The sequence below is a fragment of the Bombyx mori genome, chromosome 4, assembly GCF_030269925.1.
Source record: "Bombyx mori chromosome 4, ASM3026992v2".
Classification (NCBI taxonomy): Eukaryota; Metazoa; Arthropoda; class Insecta; order Lepidoptera; family Bombycidae; genus Bombyx; species Bombyx mori.
In genome coordinates, this window is record NC_085110.1 from 9602029 (window position 1) to 9620626 (window position 18598).

Sequence of the window (18598 nt, forward strand, 5' to 3'; positions counted from 1 at the left end):
CGTGGATTATTTTTTTTTTTTTTATTGCTTAGATGAGTGGACGAGCCCACAGCCCACCTGGTGTTAAGTGGTTACTGGAGCCCATAGGCATCTACAACGTAAATGCGCCACTCACCTTGAGATATAAGTTCTAAGGTCTCAATTATAGTTACAACGGCTGCCCCACCCTTCAAACCGAAACGCATTACTGCTTCACGGCAGAAATAGGTAGGGTGGTGGTACCTACCCGTGCGGACTCACAAGAGGTCCTACCACCAGTAACTTTAACTTTAATTTACTTTAGTAGGGTTCTTATACTGTCGCCTATAAACACACACATAAGCATACAAACATACTCTATTTTCTGTGTAATATTCAATATCGTGTTTTTTTAAATAAGGTCGTGTTATTTGTAAAACCTTACACATGCTATAACTTCCGACAAAGTCAGTGACCCATCTCCAGGACAACGATACTATACTCGGTACAATTTGATCACATATAATTTAACATCTTTTAATCTTTAGTCGTTGATATTGATCTCTTCTCTCATCGGTATAATCGGTTAATTAACTGTTTTATGTATGTAATATTATAATTAATTGTAATCAAAAGAGCTAGTGAAGCCCGCGTTTTTACATGACATAAACAAGTCTTGGAAATTGATGAAATGTCACAGAGTCACAAATAAATTGTCTTCCGGGAGCTCTTTATTTTGTTATTGAAACTGTCAAAAAATAGATTGAATAATCTGATTGAATAATCTGATATGACATTTTATCTCATATTCCTTGAAGACTTTTAGGAATTTTGAATATGAATGACGATTATTGAGAAAGATGCTTAATTAAATTTTGTATACAATCATTGATGAATTTCAGCAAGGTTGCAGGTTCAACCCCGTTTAGCAAGTGCATATGGGCACTGACCGTCTGCTTGAGCAGAGGTGGTTTAGAATCACTGACCTCTCGAGTTGGGTTGCCTATTATTTTACGTTCCTTGGGAGAGGCCATAAGCCGTAATTTGTGACAACCGCCTTGGTCGTTTCGGTTTAAAGATGTAGTCAAGAAATACAATATATCGTCAGAATTCGCAAGTTTGAAGGGTAGGGCAGCCGTTGTAACTATACCTGAGACCTTACAACTTATATCTCAAGGTGGGTGGTGCATTTACGCTGTAGATATCTATGGACTCCAGTAACCACTTAACACCAGGTGGGCTGTGAGCTCGTCCGCCCACCTAAGCTATAAAAATAAAAAAAAACAACTAACAAAGAAAACCGTATAAGATAACTATATTAGGTAGACAGGTATTAAAATATGAGCACAACGTTGCGAAGCTCATCCGAAAGCATTTTTATAATACTTGTAAACATAATGAGATTCCACTTCTCCGAAATACAATTTAATTTGGTTATCTTCACTCTCTCATCAGAAAGCAGTGAAGTAAATAAAGTGGATACTACATTTTCCCAAATAGGTACATATAACAACGATCCAGCTTACACCACATTAGGGCCAGACAGATTCAATTTATTCCAATTGATATTTATCTCACGCTCAAGTTCTTACGTTATCACCGTGAATTGTACATATATACATACGGGAAATTTCGGTAAAATCGTAATTGTTACATCATGTACGTACGTCGTACACATATTTAATAGGTATCATGAAAAGTTGTAGACCTAATGAATAATTAGTGACTATCATCATATTAATAGCCAAGTTTCTAGTTTCGGCTAAATGCTGTATTCAAACATTTTTGGATAAAGAAACGTCACCGAAAACTTAATATACATTTTACTAAAAAAATATTTACGGTATACAGTTAGGTGAACTCTCAATCCAAGCGATGCTATCGATTACTGGAGCCCATTGAAACTGAAGGATTACTGGTGCACTTTCCAGCTTGGTTTGTACCAGTAGTGTAGGGATTCGTCTCACCGCTAGTGTGCCTTTACTATCAAATCGGAATGGCAGCCCGCTGAGTAAATCCACTGTGAAACTCAGCAGGCTAATGTTATGGCCAAGTGTAACGTCGATTTCTTCACAGCGTTCGATGAGGATATTTCCTACGATAAATGCTAGTGTTAAAACAAGAAGCGTCATGAAGAGCTACATTCTTAATATAAGTTGTTATGGAGCGCCATATCTGAACGTACTTACTATACATTTAAGGGTCGCCGGTGACCAACTTAGCCGTTTTCACGAATGATACGGCTATCTACTACTCGAGTGTAGTGTTCATTCACGTGGCCCGTACGTACACCCATTAACTCTCTCCAGGTCATCCAATCCCGTTTCTGCAGCATAGCCGTCGGAGCACAGTAGCATGTGAGGAATGTATATTTTCACGACGACCTAAATTTAGTACCGATACGTAAGTATCTTATGGCAGCGTCAGAACACTATTTCGACAAAGCGGCGCGACACGAAAACCCTCTTATGGTCGCCGCTAATTATTTACTTATCCAACCACGACGTGGCAACGCAAGCCCGCCGTTACCCGAAACAAGTCTTGTCGGATCTCCCAGATTCACTCTCAGTGCTTTTAGGCCTCTCAAGCACCAGTCACCGTCCTCGTCAAACTCATCGATTATGACGAAGAGTTCGACGGCCGAACTAACTCATAGACACAGCCCACTGAGTTTCTCGTCGGATCCTTATAGTGGGTCACGATTCCAATCCGGTAGTAGATTCCGCGAAGCACTGCTATTGCTAGGGCTAATGTTAGCAAATTCTCTCAGGTTTAGCCCGTGAGCTCACCTACCCGTCCCGGACGTTGCCGGGATAATCTCTTAGGCTACCACCAAACCGGTAGGAGGGAAATTTTTAAGGTATACCGAAATGTGCAGGATGCATGAAGCTACCCATATGGAACCAAAACACACCCCTGATATAAAAATTAATTAAAAAACAACTTCCTCGCGTACCTATTCAACTTCGACATAGTCACGTTGCATATCCTGAAACAACAAATAAAAAAAATATTTATAACTACTGATACCATTCACCCCACGCTTTTTTACAATAGAATCATTTTTTCTTACACTATTTTTAATTCAAATTTATTAACATTTATTTTCTATTTTTAGTTAGATTTTCTATAAAAGCGTATTTTGTTAGTTTTTATAAACTATTATTTATTTTTCATTTTTTAGATGAATTTAAATGCTTTCAATTTTTTTTTAATATTAAATGGTCATCGGTCCTTATTAAGTATACCAAACTTCGAGTTAATCCGCCGTTTTGGAGGGGGTCAAAATCATGTTCAAAGATTCCGTTACATAGGTACTAGCATACTAACATACATACGTCTGAAGCTAATAAAAGCGTATTAAAAAGAAAATTATAATGATTTAATTTGTGAACATTTATAATGTTTAAATATTTAAAATATAATGAACGTAAATAAGTTTCGTTATCGTTAAGTTATTCGTTAATGACAAAGTTTATTAGAATTAATTCCATTTCAAACAAACGGCAACACTTTTAACTCTGCAACAATTTCGTGAAACAGTGATTTTTAATATCATTCGTTTCGGAAACTTTAATGGCAAAACTTTAATGAAACACTGGTCACAACCGTTATTCTGATATTCTTAATAACAACAACCTCGAAACAGAACACGTATTACAGTAATATTTCGTTTATATCGTTGTTGTTAATAAATAGTTTAATCATTTATGTGCATACATAAAAACATAACAATTGATAGTATTGAGAAAATCAAGTACAAAGGCAAATATTATTTTTTATATATTCGCGTAAAAAGTAAAAAATAAACAATTAATGAAAGTGTCATCACGTGTTTACAGAAGACACATAAAGAGAAGTGATTTCGACTCAATGTAGGCAATGCCACTCATGTTATGTAACAAGAAGTCGTGTAGAAGTCGTCGTGGCCTAACGGATAAGACGTCTGGTGCATTCGTGTTGAGCGATGCACCGGTGTTCGAATCCCGCAGGCGGGTACCAAATTTTTCTAATGAAATACGTACTCAACAAATGTTCACGATTGATTTCCACGGTGAAGGAATAACATCGTGTAATAAAAATGAAACCCGCAAAATTATAATTTGCGTAATTACTGGTGGTAGGACCTCTTGTGAGTCTGCGCAGGTGGGTACCCTGCCTATTTCTGCCGTGAAGCAGTAATGCGTTTCGGTTTGAAGGGTGGGGCAGCCGTTGTAACTATACTTGAGACCTTAGAACTTATAACTCAAAGGTGGCGCATTTACGTTGTGGATGTCTATGGGCTCCAGTAACCACTTAACACCAGGTGGGCTGTGAGCTCGTCCACCCAAGGCAATGTGATCCTCCATACTTTGATTGAAAATAAACTTACATAATTGAGGACGTTGCATGGTAATTAATCTCCGCGACTTACAACAGGAAAAAAAAGAACTACCTTTAAGCTTCTTATGTCCACTTCGTTATTGATGAACCTTAATCAATCAAAAGAACTATAGGTATATCTCAGATAAACAAATAAATGTAAAAGCAAGCTTCAGTCTACAAGAGAAAGTTTTTTTATAGACAAAAACGATATACTTGTACATGTCCCCCTACACTCTCAAGAAGAATAGCAATTCCAAACACCAATATAAATTTCAAAGATAAAGAACCTGCACTTTAATTGGATATCTCGAACTTTTCGTTGAGCTCCAAAAAGATCTTTTAGTGAACTTTGTTCAATACTTGTTTAATTTAGTTCGCTTTAAGCATTATTTTCCATAAAGTAAGTTGCTTTTACACATTTACACTTTATCGTTAAATTTTATAGATGGCGAAGCATAATCCGTTAGTCTGCATGAATTTTTAATAAAGTCCTCGTCCTGTTTTCTCAAAATTAATACAAAATATATCTATTATTACAGTATATTATAAGTTCTGATCTGGATTATCGTTCAAATATCAAAGTTTTAGTTGTAACTAAACATACATTTCAGTTTTCAGACTAAGTTATTACACGTGATTATTAAAATTTGAGTAACTCGTTACTAAGCTGGGTGATGTTAAAGATATGAATTTACTATTTTGAAATTCTACAAAACGTAAAAACGTAAAGACTATTTATTCTCTTAGGGCTCCATTTTAGGGCCGTGAGCTCATCCACTCATCTAGTACAACTTTAGAGTAATATTTCGTACATACAACAAATTACATCAAGGCTAATAATGGAAATACAAAAAAAGAACACAAGTAAATTGGTGACATTATTTTACTTTCTCGAAAAAGTATAAGTTTTACCAAAGAACTCTGAACAAAAAAGTCCTAATGCAATCAAACAAATAAATAAAAATTATCGTCCTAAAAATAGTTATAAAGCTCGTAAATAGAGACAGTAAATATTTTATAAGGAATAAAATGATTTTCTACCGAATGATTTCAAAGACTTATTGGCGGGAACGCGATGAGTGAAGTTGTGTGATTTGTTTTATTTTGTCTATTTAGTGTTTCTTCGGGTTTAAATGTGTAATAATGGTGGTTTATTAACCGTTTAATATCTGTGAAAGTGCACAAATGTGGGAAAATGAAACAAAGCCTCTGGACTTAACTTCTCGGGATCCTCCAAAAAGTCCACTGAAAAATCTTAGTAAATGATCACCATTTTACTGAGATTAGATTTCATCTCATATCATCTCATTTAATTTCATCCTAGTTGATTAATGTCTCAAATTAATCATTTTCATTTCATTTCACTCCATAATATCATTTTTCATAAAATTAAGAATAAAGATTAAAATAAGACATGAATTAAAGGTCTCAGTTACCAGGTCATAAAATCTATTAAAAAAAAAATCATTTCAAATTATCCGTTTTCGCATGACACGAGCGACTAGCGAAGGACTGGCAAAAGAGATACGAAATTTTACGGGATACTAGAATAACTAACTTACCTGTAACCAATAGTTAATACATTTTTAAAAGTGTGTAAAGTTAAATTTTAATTAGCTGTGTTCAAAGATTGTTTCAAGACTTCGCGCTGTACCATTGCAAAATTAACTAATATATTTTCTTCTGTGCACACAGATTCTACAGATAGGACCAGTAGTGCAGACAAGATGGAAATTCGAAAATTTTCAGACCCCCGAAAACAACAACATCGCTATACACGTCACTCCACCAGATGGAGAAGAAGATGACGAGTTCGTACCGACGCTTCGTATGCGTCGAAAGCTCAGCACTCCGCTTACCTCGCTAACCAGCGTTTCCGATGAATTGCCTGGTCAGTATTCATTCCTATCTTTGCTCTACATTATTAGAAGATCTCAAGGCTCGCCTGCTTTCTAAAAGTTGCCAGAGCTCATAGATGTCATAAAATGAATCCCACCGCCCAATGAGAAACCACCGTGAAATGAGATTGAAGTCTCAATTGTACTGTACAGTATCCATCTCATCCATCAAACCCGAACGCATGACTGCTTCGCGATATAAATAAATAATGTTTCAAATGGAAAACATACATCTTAAGCTCCCTAATAATTTAGAAGGAAAACTGTCTTTATCTATTTACCGTTTTACTGCTGAGGTTAAACCATAACCCTTAAAATAATAAGAAAAAATAGTCTCAGAAGTAAATAAATTTTAACATGCTTAACGAAATTCAGGCTTGAAAATTTCACCAAGTCGATCTCTTTCGCCGCTTGACCGCACCAAGCGACGGTTCAGCACAATGGTGACGAGCGCAGCCGCTGCAGCTGTGACTCGCCGCCTGTCCGCAACTATAGGATGGTACCTTGCCAGTCATACACAAGTCAAACCGCAGATCGTACGCCAAGGGCGTGCACTTTGCCTGCAATATATTAAAACACAGATACGAAGATCAACTACCTGTGTCAAAAAGGTAATCTAGTCTGTTGTAAAAGATACCAATTCAAATGTTTTCTCCATTTCACACTGTTTACTTTGCTTTATACAGCAGATAGTTATGAAGCGCCTTCAGCGTATGATCGAGACTGAGTGTGGAGAAGAGGCTACTTGTAATAGTGACACCGGGGTACTTTCTGCACTCCGCGCGCTATGTGCGGCGTTGGAGAGAAAGCGGCCGGAAGCATTCCGTCATGTCGCGCGGCAAGCGACCAGGGCTCCTTCAGCTATGCTACGCTCAGACACTGCACTTGCAGAACTTGCACTTGCACTCGCAAGACGGGTCACAAGGGAGAACATCACGTGGTCAAAGGTAATAATAATGACTGTGCAGGTCCTGAGCTATTTCAATTCGTCAATTCAAAGTCGTCGTGGCCTAAGATAAGACGTCCGGTGCATTCGTGTTGAGCGATGCACCGGTGTTCGAATCACAGGCGGGTACCAATTTTTCTAATGAAATACATACTCAACAAATGATCACGATTGACTTCCACGGCAAAGGAATAAATAACATCGTGTAATAAAAATTAAACCCGCAAAAATTATAATTTGCGTAATTACTGGTGGTAGGACCTCTTGTGAGTCCGCGTGGGTAGGTACCACCACTCTGCCTATTTTTGCCGTGAAGCAGTAATGCGTTTCGGTTTGAAGGGTGGGGCAGCTGTTGTAACTATACTTGAGACCTTAGAACTTATAACTCGAGGTGGGTGGCGCATTTACGGTTTGGATGTCTATGGGCTCCAGTAACCACTTAACACCAGGTGGGCTGTGAGCTCGTCCACCCATCTAATCAACAAATAAATAAAAGAATACAATGCGCCATTGCCATATAGAAATACTGGCAACCATGGATCGTACGGTAGATTTCCTCAATTACTTAACTCTATTGCTTGGAGGTTTTCACTAACACCGTCTAAGCATCGTCGTCCTATCCCTTCAGAATTAATGTTTACAATTTGTTTTCGTGCTTTTAGTGCCATACAATCCGTGGTCTTGGACATTTTTCCTATTTGCGGTAGGCAGCGGCTTGGCTCTGCCCCTGGCATTGCTGAAGTCCATGTGCGACGGTAACCACTCACCATCAGGTGGGCCGTATGCCCGTCTGCCTACAAAGGCAATAAAAAAAAAATTTGGTTTAATGCATAAAATATGTAATTGGTATTATTATATTTATTTTTTATTATAAAGCATGTGTGCATCGGGTCTTGCCTCATAGAGAAGTTTACGTTCAGTAAAAAACGAACAAGTTTTCTCAGGACCCTGCGAGGGCAAGTCCAAGTCGATTTTCACCTGAGCCGGTTTTTTTTGTTTGTTTCCCTACCTATTTCTAGTAGTCTAAGGAGAGTCAGTAGGTATTACTCATTTTCAGTCAATTTTATTGATTTTAATTCCTACAACTCAAGATACCAAGATAGATGGCACAGTTAAACATATAAACCAATTAACTAAATAAACGTGCCTCGCCACAGTACTATCCAGTAAACATTCTGTGTAATCTACTAATCAGTTTCAAACTGTACTTAAAACTAACGCTGTACGCAACCCTCGGTATACCTCAAAGTTTTCATTTAGTCGTATGCCTATTCATCATTTTGGCATACAAACAAGAATATGTCATATTGTAAGTAAAATTGTGTTACTTTAATATCAAGAATACACATCCAATTTACTATTTACACAAATAAATTTTCCGATTTCGTATTCAAAATTGAATATAATATTTAAAAAGAAATCTGAAATTGTGTCCGCTTTAAAAATGTTGTAATGTTTCGTAATTTAGACCTGCAATAAAATTGTAATATTATAGATGATAGGCACGTAATTCTTAAGTGATTCACTATAAGTAAATAATGACTATCAATAATCATAGCTCATTTATTTCGAAACAACATCATTATTATAATAATTAAGCTACGTATTTCTTGATAATAACGTAATAAGTCTAAAAACTTTTGTATACGGCACACCCTAATCTTATGTTTTCTAAATTGGGTTTGTGGAAATACTGTGTTAATATCAACTTCATGCTATTACTTTAGAACGTGATTGTTTTTTTTAGATTGCCGCTGTATATTGTATTTGCGGAGCACTGGCTAGGGAAGCTGCTGAGGCAGCAGAAGGAGAGCCATCATTAGAGCTAATCACAGCACCGGCTGCTGCAATTGCTGACGTCTTACACGAGGAGCCTGGATCATGGATCGCCTCTCATGGAGGATGGGTAAAAACTATAATCTTAACATAATATACGACCTCTTGTGAATGCATACTTGTCTGTGTATTAGCCAATTACGAACGTAAAGAGTCTATTTCAATACATTCCTTTAACATCAATGGCTCTAATAACAATAACTTTTGTTGTAGAAGTCACGCGTATCTATTGTGATTCACAAGTACAACATACAGTACGCATATAACAAAAACATACAAAATTGGGTCATTTCCTTTATGTGATACGTACATTATTTTAGGCTCGTACAACAAACACATCTTAGAAAGTCACGAGTGAATAGTAAAATTTAGATCAACCATATATATATATCGGTCGATATACATCAGATCGTCAAAAAGCTTTTACTTGGATTAATTTTAGTCAAGATGAATGCAATAAAGTTTTATTAGTCTAGTTTTAAAGCTATTATGAAAGATTAAGCCCAGGTAATTATGTAGGTAAGTAGCTAGAGACAAAGAGGTAATAAAGGACGCGCTTAGTAAAAAGCCTCAGTTTGAAGAATTACAAGAAGTACTGATAAAACAAAGTCGCAATAACAAGTTAATTTTTTAACTTGTACAATGAGCTCCACTATAGTGAATGTATAGCAAAAACATACTGGAAAATTAAAATAGAACATCAGATATGGCTAAAAACAATAAAAAGTAGAATTTAATGTTTTGAGGAAACTATACGAAAATCAATATCGCATAGAATTGGACATAATGTTAATATGCATATTTGCTTTAACCTGTTATTATTATTATTATTAATACTTTATTTCAGTTTTTTTTTAAACCATATCATTTTGTTAGTAATAATTACTTATAATCTATGTTAGTAACTTAAAAAAAAATCTAACACATAACTATCATTATATACATTTTATACCATTACATTTTTTTTTCTCCTTCCAAGTGCCTACTGCAAAGGCTATTGATCAGCAGTCCCTCGATCTTGCTCGATGTGATTTTCAAAAGACTATTGCCACTGTCACGGACTCGACGCAATAACGATGCACTTCTCTTCCGCATTATTGCAAAGAAGTCATCGGTGTGAGATGTCGCAAACATTGTGGATGCATTACAAAAGCGCGGCAGTGACAACATCATTCTAAACGCATTATTATATTGAACACGTAGGGCATTGTAAGCTCTCCGCGTGTATGTGGTCCACAGACTACTGGCGTAAACATTCTGGAAATAAGCTTTAAAAATTGTATCTTTGACATAGCTATCGCAACCAGTAAATCTGCGGGCCAGCATATTGCATCTTACTATCAACGCCCTACGCTCCCTATCTATATCACAGTCATCCGTACCATCCTCTGTTACCTAGTGACCGAGGTACTTGAAGCGTTTGACTTGTGCAAGCGTTGCGTATGCTAAGTATAAATTATTATTATGTAGTATAATGTAGTATAATAGTAATAAATAAGCCTCTCAAAGCCCAACCCCACGTCCGTGTAAAACATCTAAACCACGTGAGAGGCGGACATCTGAAACGAAATTACCAATCAGTTGACCAAAAGGGCCATGGCAACCCCCAAACAAATGGAGAGAAGAAATAAAAGTAAACGTTTAATGTCGCTACCCGAGGGTGATCGTCGGGGCACGTCTGGAGCTGACGCTGGATGTGACAGTATACGGACCGTCAGTGGCTTCTCGTTGAACAGGCGGGCGAGAGCCGGGGAACCCGAAAGGACCACAGCCGACCATAACCGAGACACCGATGTAACTTTGCAGAGCGGGGAACTTCCCACTAGCTCTGCCGGTCCATTGGTAGAGACCATGACAAGTTCAGTAGACACTAATGATTCGAGAAGGAAGTGGTCAACAGAAGAGATACACGAATTAATGTTTTGTTACTACAAGGCTAAGGCCGAAGGAGTAGGTTTTATGAAGCGTTTAGAAATGTATTTTAAAGAAAGAAATCCAAATAATCCTAAGATACATAAATTCACAGGCAACACACTATCCAACCAAGCCCGAAGCATAATCAACCGAAAATGGGTTTCAACACAGCTATTACAAGAAATTAAAATGAAAGCAGAACAATCTAATAGGGAAACAAACAGTAATTTACCTGACAACAATACAATTTTAGTTATACCATCACCTTTAGTGAACAATACACAACCTACACTGACGACTGTACTGGAACATACGCCCACAGACAACGTCAATGTTTCACCTTACACACAGGCTAACCAACTACTAGACGATGAGATTACAGATATACGTACAGATCAGTACACTTTAGATAAAATAGGGACTTTTAATATAGATATGCATACACAGCAAACACAAAGCTTAGATGAGCCCGAGGCAATTATTTTACAGTTTTTACAAGTACTATCAGAAACAAAGGAGACATGTATAACAGACCGACCTTGTCTACCAAAACCAAAATTTAATAAAACTTTCATCGCCAATTTAGGTAAAATTAACACATACATTCCTAATTTATTAGATACACATAACACCTTACGAGAACTAAATAACATAATTTATGCAGCGGCAAAGACACTCATTATTGCCAATGGGCAAAAGACATTCACACCTCGCACTACAATAAAACCCAGAAGTGATCCCCCTTGGAAAAGAAGAATAAAGAATAAGCTTGAGGACATTAGAAAAGAACTAGGTAGATTGGTGGAAATTAAGAAAGGAGTCAATAGCAGACGACTGATAAAAATTAAAGATAAACTTTATGAAAAGCACAAGATATTCAGCGATATGGACCATGACAAGACAGTTGAAGTTTTAAGCCAGAGAGTCAAAGCGTTGGCAGGTAGGATAAAGAGGTATGAAGATATTAATAAGAGAAAGGAACAAAACAAACAATTTCGCGAAAACCAACATGCATTTTACAGATCACTTAGTGCAAATAAAAAAAGTCCGACAGAAATTCCAACAAAAGAAAACATACAACAATTTTGGAGTTCCATCTTATCACAACCTATACCATACAATAAACAGGCAGAATGGATAGCAGACATACAGAATGAAACAGATGATATACATAAGCATAACTTTCAAGAGATAACTGTAGAAAGAGTAAAAACCGCAATAAGAAAAACACATAATTGGAAAACGCCTGGACTCGATAAAATACAGAACTATTACTTAAAATACCTCACTAACATACACCCACACATTACTCACTTATACAACAAACTATTAGATGGAAGAGAGACGCTGGAAGAATGGTTCACCACTGGACAAGTTATTTTAATTCCAAAGAATGATAACACACAAAATCCACAGAACTGGAGACCAATAGCCTGCCTGCCAACCATGTATAAACTCCTCACCTCTATAATTGCAAACGAACTATACGAACACTGCGAAACTAATGATATATTAGCTCCAGAACAAAGAGGATGTAGGCGTCGCGCTCGGGGCTGTAAGGATCATCTGATGATTAATAAAGCAATCCTGGAAGACGCCCATCAGTGTCAGAAAAATCTTAGTATGGGCTGGGTTGATTATCGAAAGGCCTTTGATAGTATTTCCCATGACTGGCTACTTAAAGTTCTTGAATTGTATAAATGCTCACCTACTATCATTGACTTTCTAAAAAAGGTTATGCCCTCATGGAAGGTGATCATGGCGGCCCGTGGCGTGAATTCCTCTGTGACAACAGACCTAATAGCTGTCCGCCGTGGTATCTTCCAAGGCGATTCGCTGTCACCACTACTGTTTTGCTTAGGTATAAATCCCTTATCATTCCTTCTGAATAAATACATACAAAAAGGGTACAAACTTAAAAACAATACAGCTATTAACCATTTATTATACATGGATGATTTAAAGTTATATGCCAACAATAAGAACAGCCTCAAAGTTTTACTTGATAGCACAGAGATTTTTACTAGAGACATAGGAATGGAATTTGGCTTAAATAAATGCAATGTGCTTCATTTAACATCTGGAAGGAGAGCTGAGCACCAGAGCGAAGGTCACATACTGTTGAGTGGCTTAAACTTCGAACATTTGAAGGAAGACGAAAATTATAAATACTTAGGTATAGATGAAGCAGGCAAAATAGATCATAAAAGAATTCAGGATCAGGTGAAAAGAGAGTACTTCAAAAGAGTAAAATGCATCACTAACACACAACTTAGCGCGAGAAACCTCATAACGGCCATCAACACTTATGCCACACCAGTTCTTTTATACACGTTTGGAATAATAAACTACAAAAATAGTGACTTAAACAAAATAGATATAAAGACAAGGAAGATACTCACTTTGAATAAAGCCCAACAACAAAAAGCGGATATCGAAAGACTCTATTTACCCATAGAAGAAGGAGGCAGAGGACTTATAAATATAGAAATGTTACACAAAACTCAGATTATTAAATTTAGGCAATATTTAAACAATGAACAGGACCAAATCATAAAAGCAATAGTTAAACACGATAAACATAGAGATAAACATTCAATACACAAAGATGGTAAAAATAATGCAGTAAGAATAGAATTAACAGAAAACAGAAACTACACCGATACTGAAATTAAGAAAGCAGTAATAAAGACTGGCATCAGTAAATGGAAAGAGAAACCGCTACATGGACAATTCCGTAGGTCCGTTATAGAGAAGGGTAATATAGATCGAGAGTATTCGTTCCGCTGGCTTAAGAAACAAATCGTGTCCCCCACGTTAGAATCTTCAGTATTCGCTATACAAGATCAGGCAGTAATTACGAGACAAATAGAAAGAGATATTCTAAAGAAATCTGTCGATGGTAAATGTCGCCTATGCCTAGCAAAAGACGAGTCCATAGAGCATATAATCTCGGGATGTGAAAAACTGGCCGGCACTTACTATGTGAACAGACATAACAACATAGTAAAGTATATTTGGTGGGCAATAGGAAGAAAACACAATTTTGAATTAGACTCGCTATGGTGGAAGGTGAATTTGACTCAACCTCAGATAAAAGAAAACAGCTCCGCGAAGCTAATGTGGGAGATACCAGTGCAGACGGACGTTACAATAAAGCACAATAGACCAGATATAATATACATAGACAAGACAGAAAATAAAACCTACTTAATAGATGTAACTGTACCATCTGACTACAATATAGGACCAAAAGAACTGGAAAAACTTAGTAAATATCACCCCTTAAAAGTAGAACTAACGCGACTCTGGAGTACACACACAGAAACCATCCCCATAGTAATAGGCGCAACAGGCGTAGTGGCAAAAAGTATACATAGATACATAAACAAACTGGAAGCAAATATAAACATACACATAATACAAAAACAAGCAGCCATACACACATGCACAATAATAAGTAAAGTTTTGGGTAATACAGTTTTCATAAATTCAAGGGAGTCCGAACCTCCTCTTCCCTGAAGGTTTCAGGGCGGGAGCTAGGAACTAAACCGAGTCAAGAACTCGAGAGAAAACTCCGTAATAAATAATAAATAAATATTTACTAACAATCACGCCACGTTAACTGGTCCCGTGGCAAGTTCGTAAAGAACTTGTGTTACAGATACCAGATAACGGAAATAAATGTAATATTTTTATTATACACATACATATTATATTTAATAGTAGTAATATAATAATACTCTTCTCTATATTAATAATATTATTATACGTCTTCTCGTTTAAATGAATATATACAAATTTACATTATACACATTTCTATGAAATTAGAGCACGAGTGTTATACAGTATAATGAACAAAGATAATTTTAATTCATGTGTTTATACAAACTGTACAAGTATCATTCCAAAGAATGAAAACAGTAGCAGACCACTGTTTGACAATATTAAATGAAGTTCACAGAATTAATTAGTCTTTAGGTCTTGAGGAATTCGCCGAAATTCCGTTTATGCTTTAGGAGCGATTAACGATCCATTATTGAGTCTAACGAGAATAAAACGCCTTGGCGCTTAACATCCCGTCTCTGAAAGTCGGATGAAACAGAACTCAATCAAGGACGTGGGAGGACGATGGGTTTAGCGTAAAGCGCTTTTTTTTTTTTAATGCTTAGATGGGTGGACGAGCTCACAGTCCACCTGGTGTTGAGTGGTTACTGGAGCCCATAGACATCTACAACGTAGACGCGCCACCCACCTTGAGATACAAGTTTTAATTCAAATTCAAATTCAAAATCATTTATTTCAACTTAGATGTCAGTATGACACACTTGTTGAATGTCAAAATATAAATAACAATGTTAACTCTACGACCGGTTCCAAAAAAATCCACAGTCCTGAGAAGAACCGGCGAAACAAACTCAGCGGGCTTTTTTTTTCTCAAATATTTTCTTTTTTTAAAATAAATAAAAATATTTACAATAAAGGAAAAAACAAGTCAAAAAATACAATTAAAAAAATAATAATAATAATGAAAAATGAAAAGGCCAGGAGCGAACGCCTCATTCCCACGTATTGATATCTAGTAAATAATCCTTAACTTTATAATATGCCTTAAGGTCTCAGTATAGTTACAACGGCTGCCCCACCCTTCAAACCGAAACGCATTACTGCTTCACGGCAGACAGGCAGGGCGGTGGTACCTATCCGCGCGGATTCAAAAGTGGTCCTACCACCAGTAATTACGCAAATTAAATTTTTGCGGGTTTGATTTTTATTACACGATGTTATTCCTTCACCGTGGAAGTCAATCGTGAACATTTGTTGAGTACATATTTCATTAGAAAAATTGGTACCCGCCTGGGATTCGAACGCCGTTGCATCGCTTCAACACGAATGCACCGGACGTCTTTTTTTTTTTTTTTTTTTTTTTTTTATGATTGAATGTTTACTGGTGGCCCGAAGGCCTTTCCAGTTTCACCAGGACAGGTGGGCGAGCAAAGGCTCAGCCAAGAGGGGTGGGATTTGCTAACAACTGCCCGAGCGCCTCCGAAGGAGACCTAACAACTCAAGAGCAATTGTTTCGCGAATGAATCTACTACCGGATCGGAATCGCGACCCGCTGAGAAGATCCGGCGAGAAACTCAGCGGGCTGATGCATGGGTTAGGTTGCACGTCGACCTCTTTGTCGAGTTCGACGAGTACGGTTACCGGGGTCCCTAAGCCTGCCCCTAGTATTAGAGCTGAAGGCATCTAATGCAAAGGTTATTGGATCTGATGGATCCGTAAGGACGTGTCTAGGGCGTCGACGGTGACTGGCTCCTGCATGATCAGGATTCGGGGAGTAGTCAGCGGCGGCAACGATAAGGCGATTATCATGACGCATAGCCTTATCGAAGTATCGTTCCGACGCTGACTTCATGTATTTCCGAATTGATTCGAGGCCCAGGTCGTCGTGTAGGTCAACGTTCCTCACGAACCACGGAGCCCCGACAGCTAACCTGCAAAAGCGGGATTGTAGGGATTGGAGGGTGTCTATGTGTGTGCGGGCCGCGTGAGCGAACACCACACTCGCGTAAGTCATGACGGGCCTTATGCAAGTTTTGTAAAGTGTCACCTTGTTCCGAAGGGACATTTTACTCCGCTTACAGATCATGGGGTAGAGTCTACCGAGAATAAACGCGGCACGGTCACGGACTGATTTTATATGCGGGCGGAATGTCATCGATGCATCCAGGGTAACGCCCAGGTACTTGACCTTCCTGGCCCAGGGTATGGGTTGTCTAAAGAGAGTAATCGGGGGTGTGAGATTCCTCCTCCTAATCCGGGAGGAAATCCGTGTGGAGCTTCCCCTCTGAAATAGCACCGCAGTACTTTTCGCTGGGTTGATGTCTATGCGCCATTTTCGGAACCACTGTCCTAGGGCTAGGGCTGCGCTCTGAAGCTTCTTCGCGATTAGGGACTTATTTCTACTAGAATAGTAAACAGTCGTGTCGTCGGCGAATAAAGCTAAATGGGTCGGCGGCGACCGGGGAATATCGTTGACGAATAAGCTAAATAGGAGGGGTGAGAGGACAGAGCCTTGCGGGACTCCAGCTGTGAGAGGTCGTGGGGAGGAGCGGGTTCCCTCGACTCGATATCGAAAAGAGCGGTTCGACAAGAAGTCCCGTATGATGAGCACGAGACTATCCGGCACGCCCATGTTGAATAGTTTGAAAATCAAACCATTGTGCCAGACTTTGTCGAACGCTTTTGCGACGTCGAAGAAGAGAGCTCCCGTGTATAACGGTTTTGGTCGATTAAGCCCCACAAGAATGTGCTCCGTGAGGCGGTGCACCTGTTGAACGCATGAGTGATTTGTACGGAATCCGAATTGTTCATCGATAAGAATGCCCTTGGATGAGACGAAGTCTCTGAGGCGTTTGTAGAGCAGACGCTCATACAGTTTGCCTAGAGACATGAGGAGGCTAATCGGGCGGTAGCTCGTCGGATGATTTTTTGGTTTACCGGGTTTATGTATGCCGATAACGTCCGCTTCTTTCCACACCGCGGGAAAGATACAGTTCGCCATAGCGGCATTGAAAATAGATGCCAACATCACGATGAGTTGGACGGGTAGAAGTTTAATAACGCGGTTAGATATACAGTCGGAACCGGGAGCCTTGCGAGGACGTAGGTCTTTGATCAAGTCTTTAACTTCTATCGGGGTGAACCGGACGTCTTATCCTTTAGGCCACGACGACTTCAATGTCGTCTTCGTCGTCGACTTCAGTGCATATCTCCACTTAGACCTGCCTCATGGGACGATGGACTAGCGGTTATCGGTGCCACGACCACCTGGTATATCGATCGGTGAGCTATCCCAAGGTCCATCTAGATGAGAGAGATTTCATTAGACAGTCTGTTTTGTGATAGGATGTTCATTGGCGGACATGACATTTGACTTTTAGTTGCTAAAAAACATAATATATTCGTTGAGATCTTAGACTGTTATGTACTTATTTGTGTTTACAGTTAAACCAAAAACAATTGAATATCTGTCCGAACGTAGGTTTTGATACCTTCCACCTTTCAACAGTCACGCACGTAAAATGATTCAGCAACCTCGCTGTGTGCACAGTCATTGTTCAAATTAAAAACTATTATTTTTAAATTTCAGAATGGACTAATAGATCGTCTGCGCGCCAGCGAACGTGATCATACATCGGAGAAGAATTTACGTTTTATGATTGGATTCTTCGTGATGACCTTCTTGACACTGCTGCTGTTTCGATGGCTTTTACATACTAACCCAAGTTACGGCGACTCATATATAGTCTAATATTATTAGAATGTCCAAATTAAAGTTTATGGGTATATTTATTAGTTAATTAAACATTATCTAAATAATTTATGAACTGCGTAATGCTTTAAACTAGTACAATTTTATGTCAGCTATTTAATTTTGTTTACCTTACTTTTTTACTTACTACTTTACCTTTTCTCAACCTATTGATACCTTTCTAAGCTGTAACTCCATAAAATTCTTAATTTTCTTCCATTTCCTGTCTTTATAAGCAAACAATTTATGAAATATTTAATCAGTATAATAATAAAATTTTGACTACAATATTAAATTTAAGGACTTGTACTGTAATGTTTGTATTCGGCACTTTTCACATTAAATGAAGTAACTTCGAGCGTA

General features: G+C 38.0%; 1 protein-coding gene across 3 annotated transcripts in view; it reads left to right on the plus strand.

Annotated features, from left to right (window-relative positions):
- The window catches only part of LOC100533206 (buffy), a 49349-nt gene extending 30751 nt beyond the window's left edge, over positions 1 to 18598 (plus strand). Inside the window, exons 1-6 of one of the 3 annotated variants that reach the window (XM_062677077.1) lie at positions 5767 to 5915; positions 6019 to 6214; positions 6597 to 6832; positions 6908 to 7168; positions 8915 to 9073; positions 18074 to 18598. In XM_062677077.1, the coding sequence (XP_062533061.1) occupies positions 6154 to 6214; positions 6597 to 6832; positions 6908 to 7168; positions 8915 to 9073; positions 18074 to 18235 (879 nt within the window). In that variant the 5' untranslated portion in view covers positions 5767 to 5915; positions 6019 to 6153 and the 3' untranslated portion in view covers positions 18236 to 18598. 3 annotated transcript variants of the gene reach the window in all.